The following is a 12811-nucleotide window of genomic DNA, read 5'->3' on the forward strand; positions in this document are numbered from 1 at the left end:
GATGGAAGATGGGTACAGAAATCATATATAAATCACTAAGTATAAAGTTTACAACTTTAAAAAGTAAAATTAAAACTGAATAATTTAATAAGAAATGTCTTATTACTAATATGTGCCAAGGAAAATGGGGAGCAAGTTCACCAGGTAGCGTTTAGGAGAAATTATAGAGGAAGTAGGGTCAGAGGTGAGAAGTGGCTCCTGCAAGGACAGACAGGGTTTAGTTAGCCAGCGTGAAGCAGGACTGTGCTTTCAAAGTATAGGTAATGCTAATCAAAAGATTAGACAACAAAAAATGACATTTAAAAGAATTAAGAGGGCTTTGGAGTTGAGATTCAGAGGTGCTGTCCTCCATTAAATGGCCCAAATGTGCATGGTGCAGAGCTGCTGTAAGTAGACTGTGTTTTCTTAAAAATAGCTGGTATCATTTTCTCAAGTGTTTTTCTGTCTAATGGAGACTTCAGGGCAGTTGTTTCTTGATTAAGTCACTGTGCACAAAAGTCTCCGTGCTTGTCTCCTGGAGGCATCAGTGCCCATCTGGTGACCTTGTGTCTGTATCTAAAACAGAAGCACTGTGTATCTGCCTCCTCTGTAATGAATGCTGGAGAGGGGGAAGATGCATTCTGAAAGACCCATCCATTCACGCCAATATCAGCATCTGACAGGCTGCTCATTCAGGAGTGCTGTGGGAAGTCGTGATGCTGACGTGCAGGAAGGCATCCAGGGCCACACAGTGTAGCTAAGGTGGCAATAGAGTGTGCCACGCCTATTGCCAGCATCCTTTTCTACCTACTAAATAATAGACAGGCATGCTAGAGAAATATTTCTAAAAGATCAGCAGTTTCTGTTAAGCAGTTTCATTGAAACCGTGTTTGAGTTGCCAGCTTAGCAAATAATATTTTTTAAAGGAAAATCCAAATTATTTTTTGTTATCACCAGTTAGATTAAATGTTAAAGGTTACTTGAAAATTCCTTTTTGCTTTTTAACAAAGTGGGCTCTTTAGTTTGCTTTAAGTAGCCTTTACTATGCCTTATGAATGAAATGTAAGGTTATTTTATATTTCAAATGAAAGGCAAGGTTATTTTATATTTTAAATTTTTATTGTTCTGATCCTACATAAAATGATCACTTCAAGCTTCATTCTAAGTTCTTAATGCAGTCCAGTCACTAGGAGCTTCCAAATAACATACAAAGAAGACAGGCAAAATATCAAAGTTAGGACAGAGATATGAATCCTAAAGACTGAAGTGGTATTGCTATCTTTTGGCTATATGGATTTGAAAGTATTCATTCTACTATCTAGGTAACACATTATCCATGACTATATTGATATTTCTTATAAGTAGGTTACTACATGAAGGAAATCATTATTGAACTGGTATTTCTCCCTTTTTAGAATTTGTTTTGGAGGGTACTGGGGATTGAACTTAGGGACATTCTACCTCCCAGCCCTTTTTTTTTTTTTAATTTTGATATAGGATCTCACTAAGTTGCTGAGGATTATGATAAGTTGCTGAGGTTGGTCTCGAACCTGCAGTCCTTCTTTCTCAGCCTCCCAAATACTAGGATTACACCATGCCCAACTACTTTTTGATCTCAAAATTCTTTCTGTAAAGAGCCAAACAAGTTTTTTAGGCTTGGGGATACCTGGGTTCTAGTGCAACTATTCATCTCTTCTGTTATAAACAGTATGTAAATGAATAAGTATGGCTGTGTTCCGGTAAAACTTTAAATAGGTAGCAGGCCATTCTACCAAAAGTGATCTACAGAGTCAATGCAGTCCCTATCTAAATACCAATGTCATTCTTCTTATACCTAGAAAAATCAGTTATAAATTTCATATGGAGAAATAAAAGACCCAGAATAGCCAGAACAATTCTCAGTAACAAGAACCATGCAGGAGGCATCACAATTTCTGACTTCAAATTATACTACAGAGCTATAATAATTAAAACAGCATGGTATATTGGTATAAAAACAAGCACCCAGACCAATAGAACAGAAGATACAGAAACTAACTTATCCACTTAGAGTCAACTGATCTTCAAAAAGGGTTTAAATATATATGCTGGAGAAAAAACAGCCTTTTCAATAAATGGTGCTGGAAAAACTGGCTGTCCACTTGTAGAAAATTGGAACTAAATCTTTACCTCTTACCCTGCACAGAAATCAACTTGAGATGGATCAAAGACCTGGAAATTAGACCAGAGTTTATGAAGCTGTTAGAGGAGGGCATAGATTCAAGACTCCAACATATAGGCATAGGTAGAAACTTCCTCAACAAGACCTCCAAAGCTCAGGAAAATAAAATAAGAATAAGTGGGATGGCACCAAACTAAAAAGTTTTTGCTCATCGCAGGAAATCATCCAGATTCTAAAGAGAAAGCCTACAGAATGGGAGATCTTTATCAGCTATCCCTCTGACAGAAGTCTAATATCTAGAATATACAAAGAACTTAAACGACTTTACAGTAGAAAAACAAATAACCCAATCAAGAAATGGGCAACCAAATTGAATAGATATTTCACACAAGAGGAGATACAAATAAATGGCCAATAGATACATGAAAAAATGTTCAGCATCATTAGCAATCAGGGAGCTGTAAATCAAAACTACATTGAGATTCCATCTAACTCCAATCAGAATGGTAATCATAAAGAAATAAAATAATAATAAATGTCGGTGAGGCTGTGGGGAAATAGAAACTCTTCTACACTGTTGGTGGGAGTGCAAACTAGTCCAGTTACTATGGAGATCAGTATGGAGAGTCCTTAGAAAACTGAGAATGGACCCACCATATGATCTGGCTAAACCACTCCTGGGTATCTTTCCAAAGGGGTTGAAACCAGAGAACAATGTGATATATGCATACCCATGTTCATAGTAGCACAATTCACAATAGCCAAACTGTGGGATCAACCTAGGTGTCCATCAACAGATGAATGGATTACAAAATTATGGGAAATGCAATGGAATTCTACTTAGCAATAAAGAAAAATAAGATTACTCATGTTAAGTGAGATTAGCCAATCAGAGAGCAAAGGGCCATATGTTTTCTTTAATATGTGCAGGCTAGAGAATAATTGGCATACAAGAGAGACTCCAGATGATCAGGGAAAACAGGGAGAAGATATAAGGGTAGGAGTGGAAGAAGGTTTATTAAAAGAAATATTACTGTAGACTATGTGTATACATGTGAATATATACTAATGTCTGTATTGGGAGGCAGGGAAATGAAGGGGGCACCAAGAGCGTGCACATTTATGTTATTGTCAACATGGTTTACATTATGATGTGAGACTATAATGCACCAGTAAAACCATACCCCCCAAAAAATGAAAATAAGCAGACCAATTTGGTCCACAGACCTTAGTTTACTAGCTCCTCTTTGTAGAAGTTAACCCTTTTTTCCTAGTATATATTTGCCCATTGTCCTATTTATAGGACCATTTATGCATGTTAAATATACCATATTGTCCCAGTGTCCTACTTAAAGGATAATATGTATTTTCATTCTTAATGATAATAAAGGGTATATAAGCTCTAGATTGTGATTTCCAATCTATTTTTTTTTGTTTGTTTGTTTGTTTGTTTTTGTGGGTCTGGGGATGGAACCCAGGGGCATTTGACCTCCGAGCTACACCCCCCTGCCCCATTTTTTATTATTTTATTTTGAAACAGGGTCTCACTAAGTTGCAGAGGGCCTCACTAAGTAGCTGAGGCTGTCCGTGAACTGTGATCCTCCAGGTCTCAGCCTCCCAAATGCTGGGATTAGAGTCGTGTGCCACCATGCCCGGCTCCAATCTATTTTAATGTATCTGTGGCAATTTTGTTGAAATAGTCTCAGAACTGAAAACTTGGGACATAATGGGTTAATGTGTATATTCTTTTCTTTTTTAGATCAGGAAATATTAGTTTTGCAGATTACTTTTTACCATTTTACCCCCCCCCCCACCGCCCTTTTTATTGTACTGGGTTTTAAACTCAGAGGCATTCTACCTCCAAGTTATACCCCCCAGCCTAATTTGATTTCTTATTGGATACAGGGTCTCAGTAAGTTGTGGAGGGTCTCGCTAAGTTTCTGAGGCTACCTTTGAACTGAGATCCTCCAGTCTCAGCCTCCCAAGTACTGGGATTACAAGTGTGCACCACCCTGCCCAGCTTATCATCCCCTTTTAATTATGAATTTTTTGAAAATAAGGACAATTGTTTTACTTCTTTCTTCCCTATCATTTAGTACAATGCCTTACACCAGGAAAACTATAATAAATATACCTACCTCTTGTCCCTTTGAGTCCATTCTAAGAACTCTGTTTTATTTGTGGACCACTTTATAGTTTAGACAGAAAGTGCTTTGACATAGGTTTCTTATCTGGTTCTCACAGCTGCCTTAGAAGAAGGAAGATAGGGTAGATGTATTTATCCATTTTGTAGACCATGTAGTTGAAGCTTGAAGACTAAGTGAATTTCCCAAGTTTATAATGTCTAGTAAGTGTGGCACAGCAAAGATTAGGGTCTGCTTTCTATTGGAGCACTGAACTGTGAGCTTTAATTTTATAAAAATAGAAGATGCTCATCTTTTTATTTTTTGTTTTAGGGTTTTAAATTTTGAGTTTTAAATATTCAGTTTTAGGTTTAACATTCAAATATTCCTGCTCTTTTGGTACAGAAGAGTCATTTCTGTTCTGTTCTCAGAAGACAGATCCAAGTTATACAGAATAAGAAATAATTTTTTTTAAGCCCATAGATGAAATTGTTCTATTCCTTCAACTTCTCATAGAAGATCCTGGATATTCATGGTTTCTGTACTGAGCCCTTAGAATGTTAGTCTGGAAACCTTTCACTTCAACGTCATTGGACTTACATATTTATAATTAAATTGTGCTGTGTTCTTTTTGCTGAGAATACATTCATCTAACTATAGATGCAGATTTTATCATCTAAAACTCACTCATGGTGGTTATATAGATGTATGAATAAGTAAAAATGCATCAAATGGTATAAATTTTATTTTCATACTTTATTGAAAATAAAGTTATACCTGGGAAAATCATGGAACCAACCTAGATATCCTATACACAAGGGAATTTTACTCAGCCATAAAAAAACAGTTATGTCATTGGCAGGAAAATGGATGGAACTAGAGAATATTATGCTGAGTGGATCAGCCAGTCTCAAAGTCAAGGGCTTTCCTCTCATGAGTGGAAGCTAGAGGAAAAATAGGAAACAAAGGGCTTCAGATAAATGCAGAAGTGAAACCAGTAGAATAGTGGCAGGGGAATGGGGGAGAGGGGGCAAAGGAAGGATTAAGGAAGGAAACATTTCAAATAATGCTGTGTCCATATATGAGGCATCTCTACCAATCTCAGTAACCCGTATGGGAGGGAGAAAGGGGGAGTGGGGTGGGATGCGGACAGAAACGCACCAAGTGCTTTGTGTGTGTATGAATGTATCACTTTGGGTCTCATTTTGATGTATCATTTCAGTGCACCAAGAAAAGCACAAGTTAAAGTTTTCTATTTTTAATAATTAACTATGGAAAAAAATGAAGTTCTTCTTCCAAGGCTTCCCCGACCTCACCAGCCTGCTGCTTTTCTTCCTCATCATAGCTTTGTAAATTAGTAGCCAAGAGTGTCTAGTTGGCATTATAACTGCTAGAGTCGGAGTCTCAGCTTTGCCACCTTGCTTCTCTGTGCCCTAGTTTCTTCATTCTAAAATGGAGGTAATTAGAATACCTCCGTAAGATAGTGAGGATTAGATGAGGTAGTATGAGGAGGCCCCTTGGGATAGGGCCTGGTCTGTAATGAGCATTAAAATGTAAGTGAATATTATGATTATTTTTAAAGTGAGCCTGCTCCCTAGTTGATTTGTATACGGCCTCAGCTGATGCCTAGCCACAGTCTACCATTCCTGAGCAATTGGTGATACTTTCATGTCTAATATTAGACACAGTATCCTGCTGGGTATGTTGATGCCCCACATTTTGATTTTCTGTATAATTCTTATTCCACAATTTGTCCAACTGTATGTATTTTATTAGTGAAAAGTATGCCAGGATTTCTGGGGAAATGACATATTTAGAACCCATTTATTTATTTATTTATTTATTTATTTATTTATTTATTTTTGTGTGTGTGTGTGGTACTTGAGATGGAATCCAGGGGCATTCTACCTCTGAGCTACACCTCTAGCCCTACTTTATTCTTTTATTTTGAAAGAGGGTCTCTTACTATGTTGCAGAGGGCCCAAGTTGCTGAGGCTGGCCACAAATTTGAAGTCCTCCTGTCTCAGCCTCCCAAGTACTGAGATTACAAGCATGTGCCATCACACCCAAATATATTATTCTTAATTTAGGAACATGACTTGGTTTTGTATGCAAAATGGTACACAAAAGTCAGGAGACATGGGCTTTAATGCTAATTTTGCCATTGATTTATTTTGTGCATTGAGGAGCTCAGCCTGTGTATCCTTACTTAAAAAATGGCAAATTATAGCTGAGTGTGGTGGCGCATGCTTGTAATCCCAGCGCTTGAGAGGCTGAGACAGGAGGATCCGCACAGGTTTGAAGCCAGCCTCAGATACTTAGTGAGGCTTTCAGCAACTTTAGTGAGACCGTGTTTCCAAATAAAGTATAAAATAGGTCTGGGAGTATAGCCCGGAGGTAGAAAAGCCCCTGGGTTTCACCTTCAGTACACACAAAGAAAGAAAGAAAGAAAGAAAGAAAGAAAGAAAGAAAGAAAGAAAGAAAGAAAGAAAGAAAGAAAGAAAGAAAGAAAGAAAGGAAGGAAGGAAGGAAGGAAGGAAGGAAGAAAGAAAGTGGCAAATTATGATATCTACTACATTCTTTGGGGCAAATATATATTTTTCTTTATATATGTATATGAGAAGATTTTAGTTATTCAGTGTGTTGATTCTATAATTATAAGAGAATTCCTTGGTAAAATGATGGCTTTATGTTAAAAATAATTATTACTTTCTTTTCAGCTTCGGGCTCAGAATCAGGTCCTAAAAAAAGGTGTTGTGGATGAACAAGCGAATTCTGCTGCTTTGAAGGTACACAACAAAATATTTGTGTTGGAAAGGTTAAGTTAGTGTTTGATGAAGCTCAAAACAGGAAATTCAGTTGGTTTTCAGGGTTAAAGTCCCAACTCTGACACTGATTCACTAGGGGTGGGGATGGTAATTTTTTGTGTTTAACTTTCCCGCTAGTTTAGGTATGAATATTATATATTTTATTTTCTTAGCTAAGAATTACAGAGAGTATTGTTTGCCTTTAAATACCTTAAGGCCTTTATTTAGCTACATTCATCTGCACTAAGGGGGCCTCTTGTCTGTGGTCATCTCAGGAAGCACATGGATGGACTGTTGTCATGTTCACATTTGTGTTCAGCACTCAGCAGACGGTAGAATCCTAATGGATTGGAATATGTGATTCATTTAGTCCATTAATCTTGCCTTCAGTTGAACTTAATAGTAATAAACTTTGTTAATCTAAATACAGAGTGATACATTTTTGCCATCAGTACCTTTGTTAACTGATGCTGGAAGATGAAGCAAATTGTTTCTGTCTCATTTTATTAAGCATGTTTGTTTGTTTGCTTCTGTTGTACTAGGGATTAGGCATTCTGCTTTTGAGCTATACCCCCAGCCCTATTTTATTCTTTATTTTGAAACAGGCTCTCACTAAGTTGTAGAGGGCCTCACAAGTTGCTGAGGTTGGCTGCAAACCTATAATCATTCTGTCTCAGCCTCCCAAGTACTGGGATTAACAAGTGTGTATAACCACACCCCGTTTAAGGATATGTTTAAATGGTAGATAAATTAATTCTAGGATATGAATGCCATCTTGGCCAAGTTGCAGTTAGATATACTATCTATCTCACTCTTTCCCTTTGCTTGTATCCTCTCTCCTCTTTAGACAGATGGAGTTAGAATTCCTTTTACTCCAGTCTTTTTCTGTACCCAGGTACTCTATTAGGTAGCTAAGACCCAGAAATATGTCCTGAGCCAGTCAACACTGGAAAAGTCTGTCTCTGAGAGAGCTTCCATCTACATGCCATCACCACAGTGCCAAGGCCGGGATGAGTCAGCAACCCACCCATACTTCCAAAGCTCTCTGTACCCATGGCACAATTATTAGGAAGATGTTTTATGGTCAGGGTATGTTACTCTTGTTATTATTTTACTGAAACTATTGGTGAAATGATTATTCTTTCTCCTAATAATATTTAAAACCTGTTACTGGGTAGAGTATTCCCTAGCTTCTTGTGGTCTGCTCTCGTATTTGACACCGTTCTAGTGCTGCTTGTGTTTGTGACTGTGCAGTGGTAGCGATAATGGCAACACTGGTGGCAGTGGTGATGGTGACAGCAGGTTCATCAATTGAGCACCTGCTGTATACCAGACATGTTGCTAAGTACATTATATTCATTAACTCATTAAGGGTTCACAATAACTAGGGGCTGTTAATGTTATCATCCCCATTGCAGAAACTGGAGTTTAGACAGAGATTCGATAGGAGTCTTCCAAAATCAATGATTGGCTAATGGAATTGGAGTATGAATCAACTAGTAGTAACTGTTATAACAGTGTAAAAAAATTACTTTTTGTCTTATTATTCATTACAGTGGTTATTGTAACTACGATGGACAATTTGCCAGTTTGTTAGATGAGAATGTTAAGATGTTCTCTGTTATAGTAGGCTTTTTTTTTTGTTCTTTTTTTTTTTTTTTTTTTTTTTTTGTAGTTCTGGGGATTGAACCCAGGAACATTTTACCTTGAACCTGCAGTTCTGTCTCAGCTTCCCAAGTACTGGTATTACAGACATGTGCTATCATGCCCAGCTTATAGTAGACTTGATTTTATTGAGTTTGCCTTTTTTTTCTTTCGGGTAATATAAGAGGTTTATTTAGGGAAGTGTGGATACATTTTAAGAGGAGGTTTGTTTTCACTTTGATATAGGAACAACTGAAAATGAAGGATCAATCACTGAGGAAACTACAACAGGAAATGGACAGTCTGACATTTCGAAATTTGCAGCTTGCCAAGAGGGTAGAGCTGCTTCAAGATGAACTATCTCTAAGTGAGCCTCGAGGCAAGAAAAACAAGGTAAGTTTAGTAAAGGCAAGTTAGTGTGGCCTTGTCATGAGGTACAGCAGGCACTGAATTTATTTATTTGCTTTGTTTGTTTGTTTGTTTGTTTATGGTATTAGGGATTGACCTGGGGGACATTCTTCCCCTGAGCTACACTCCCAACCCGTTTTTACTTTTTTGTTTGAAAACAGGGTATTGCTAGGTTGCTGAGAGTCTGGCTTAGGTTGCTGAGGCTGGCTTTGAATCTGTGATCCTCCTTTCTCAGCCTCCCAAGTTTCTGGGATTATAGGTGTGTGCTACCATACCTGGCTTGAGATCCGTTTTTGTGTGTGTGCTACTATGCTTGGAATTCAGGGGCATTTTACCTCCAACCTACACCCCCAGCCCTACTTTTTATTCTTTATTTTGAAACAGGGTCTCACTGAGTTGCAAAGGGTCTCATTAAGTAGGAGTTGAGGCTGTCTTCGAACTGCAATCTTTCTATTTCAGCCTCCCAAATGCTGGGATTACAAGTTGTGTGCCACCATCCCTGGCTTGAGACACTGGTTTTTAACAAAAGAACCCACCTCCAAATTGTCTAATATTCCATTATTTTATCTAAATATTGAGTAAAAAAAAGCACATATTTGCTATTAATATGTACTAAATATAGGGAGCATTTTCATGTGAAGGCCAGCTTAAAATAATTTATTAGCAACAAACATATATATAGTTGATATAGTGACTCTGAAAAGTCAACTGACCCTTTCATATTTATTGGTCAAAATTGTTGTTAACTTTTAATTATACCAAGTTGCCATTAACCCAAGGTAGAGTAAATAAAATGAGAGATATTGTTAAAATATAACTGTTTATAGGAAAGTAACAATTGAAGCACTCAAATAGTTCAACTTAGGTTTTATAAGTTTACTGCAGATGTGTTTTCTTAGTATTTATTCTATGAAGCCAATTTGGAATTTTTGTGTTCAAATTTAAAAATGTTTTCCTGTATGGTTTTGTATAGTGAGGTGAGATTCTCACTGCTTTAAGATGGGTGCTCTGGTGTTTCTGAACACTCTATGATTAAGAAGGTGCTCTTTAGAGCCGGGCATGGTGGTGCATGCTGTAATCCCAGTGCTTGGGAGGCTGAGACAGGAGGATCGCACAAGTTCGAAGCCAGCCTCAGCTACTTAGTGAGGCTCTCAGCAACTTAGTGAGACCCTGTTTCCAAATAAAAAATATAAAATATAAAAATAGGTCTGGGAGTATAGCCTGGAGGTAGAAAGCCTCTGGGTTCCACCTCCAGTACCAAAAAATAAAAAAAAAAAAAAGGAAAAAGAAGGTGCTCTTTATCTGACATGGTGGCCACACCTGTAATCCTAGTACTTGGGAGTCAGAGAAGAGGATCACAGGTTTTAGGACAGCCTCAGCAACTTAGTAGAGGCTGGGGATATAGCTCAGAGGTAGAATGCCTCTGGGTTCAATTCCTAGTACCCCCAAAATACATACATACATATATACATACATACATAAATGAAGGTGATCTTTTTGTGTAAGGAAATGGATGGGTTAGTAATGCAGTTCTACACCTTTTATGTGTATAGAACCATATTCCACAATATGTAGGTTGAAGAAGTAATAAATAGGTTGGATAGAAGGGAAGAATGCACACAGTGACCCCAAAGGAGCACTGTAGAGGGAGGAGCACAGGCTCTGGAGTTAAGCCCAGGTTTGAATTCTTTGTCTGTCATCTCTATACATCCATGACTGAGGCAAAGATGCTGACCTTGTACCCTCAGTTTCTCCATCAGCAAAGTGGGGATGAAGCTTTCAGGCTGGTTATGAAGATTGGGATCATGTGATGCCCTGGATGATAATTGCCTCATGATACATTTGCCTATGCATTTCCCTATGTGGAAGTCTGTGGAGTGCCTAGTTTTAAGTAAAAGGGGAGAACAGAGAAGACATAATAGATATGTGTTAGTCACTTGGGAAACTTGTCAGAATATAAATGCCCTGGAAATTCTCAAAAAAAGATCCCTGTGAGGTGGGAGAATAGCCATTTAGACTTCAGACATGTGCACCAGGTAACTCCTCCTACGACTGGCAGAGGTATGAGTATAACACTTGTAGATTGGTTTTAATTAAAGCTTTCCAAATTTGGTAGTACTAGAGGACTCCGAGTATGTCATTCAGCAGTGTTTCTTATGCATCTCTTATCTAAAAACATGATGGATATTTAATATTATTGTTGTTTATATATAGCTGCTCCATTTTCAAAGGGCTTTTAAACATTGATTCATATGGGATTGGTAACTTCATTGTAATGAAGAATAAAGGCAGGGAAGGATGGTAACTGATGTTTGAACACAGTCTTATTGTTAGACTGTCCCTTGAATAGTCTCACTTCTATGTATTACATGAAAACAAATGTTCATTATTAGATCTTTTGAATAGTGCTGTTATTCTCAGTAGAAAAAGGTAATATTAGTTAAAAAGCAAAAAATAAGGGCATTTTTCACAATCTTTGAGTTTTTCTTGTGTTTATAACTGTTTTATTTTATATGGTAGTGTTTTTAAAAAAACTTAGAAATTTATGTGAACTCTTGTATAAACTTATCATTGTAAATGCAGTTATATAATTTATTATAATTTCCTAAAGAAGTTTAACAGTGCAGACTCATGGAATTGATAAAACTTTCATTTCCCAAACCAAAATTTGAAACTGAAATGATGTATTTTAGCATACTTCTATTGCTGTCTTTTTGCATCTGCTCTGTTTTCCAACAGAACCAGCCCTGAATTCATCTGCAAAGACTAATGAGCACAGGCTCTCTCTTTCTTAAGTTTTCCTGCCCTTTGCAGGATATGCAGTTCCAATTTGTGTCACATAGGAAAAGTTAGATGATGGACTATATACATTTTGCAGGATTGTTTGAGGATGAATGAACACATAGAGGAGTCAAGCTACGAAGGTGGTAAAGAATCTGTGTACCTTAGCATGTTTCTCTAAAGGATGAAAATTATGTGGGCATAATTTATTCTTTCCATCAGAAAAGTGGAGAATCTTCTCAGTTGAGTCAGGAGCAGAAGAGTGTCTTTGATGAAGATCTACAAAAGAAGATAGAAGAGAATGAACGATTGCATATACAGGTGAGAAAAATCTGTTTTTCCATATGGGTGTTTGGTTAGTTGTCTTCTTTTCTCTATCCCTTTCTCCCTCCCTTCCTTTTCTTGTGGCACTGGGGGTGGAACCCAGGGGCCATCTCTCTGCGCTATACCGTCAGCCCCTATTTTATTGATTTTATTTTTATATTTTATTTTTATGTGGATCATATTGAAAATGGCATACATTCAGACTGTGCTTGGTGCCCTCTCCACCCACCCCACTTCCCCTCCCCTCCAACAATGAATGTCCAGGTTGACCATGCTGTATTCATACTTTTACACATATTCAAATGTAGCTCCTGCATTAATCAACCTCAGCCTTCTTTTCCCCTTCCATTCTATCTTTGCTGAGGTTTTCCCTCTATTATCTGGAGTCCCTCTAGTATCCCCAATACTCTCTAGTTTGGGCATATTAGAGAAAGCGTATGTCCCTTCTCTGTATGTGCTTGGTTGATCTCACTTAACATAATATTCTCCAGGTCTTTTCCTATTCTTGTGAATGACATGATTTTGTTCTTCTTTATTGCTGAGTAGAATTCCATTGTGTGTATTTCCCATAATTTTGCAATCCA

At 37.5% G+C, this 12811-nt stretch overlaps 1 protein-coding gene across 4 annotated transcripts in view; it reads left to right on the top strand.

The window, feature by feature from the left end:
• PPP1R21 (protein phosphatase 1 regulatory subunit 21) overlaps positions 1 to 12811 on the top strand; it is a gene marked incomplete at both ends in the record, with an annotated part of 79484 nt that overhangs the window by 6826 nt on the left and 59847 nt on the right. For all 4 annotated transcript variants that reach the window (XM_080711792.1, XM_080711791.1, XM_080711793.1 and 1 more), the window contains 3 exons: positions 6984 to 7052; positions 8961 to 9107; positions 12126 to 12224. In XM_080711792.1, coding sequence (XP_080567918.1) covers positions 6984 to 7052; positions 8961 to 9107; positions 12126 to 12224 — 315 coding nt within the window. The remainder of the gene's footprint in view (positions 1 to 6983; positions 7053 to 8960; positions 9108 to 12125; positions 12225 to 12811) is intronic.

Source organism: Muscardinus avellanarius, assembly GCF_963383645.1.
Source record: "Muscardinus avellanarius genome assembly, chromosome: 15".
In the NCBI taxonomy this organism is placed as follows: Eukaryota; Metazoa; Chordata; class Mammalia; order Rodentia; family Gliridae; genus Muscardinus; species Muscardinus avellanarius.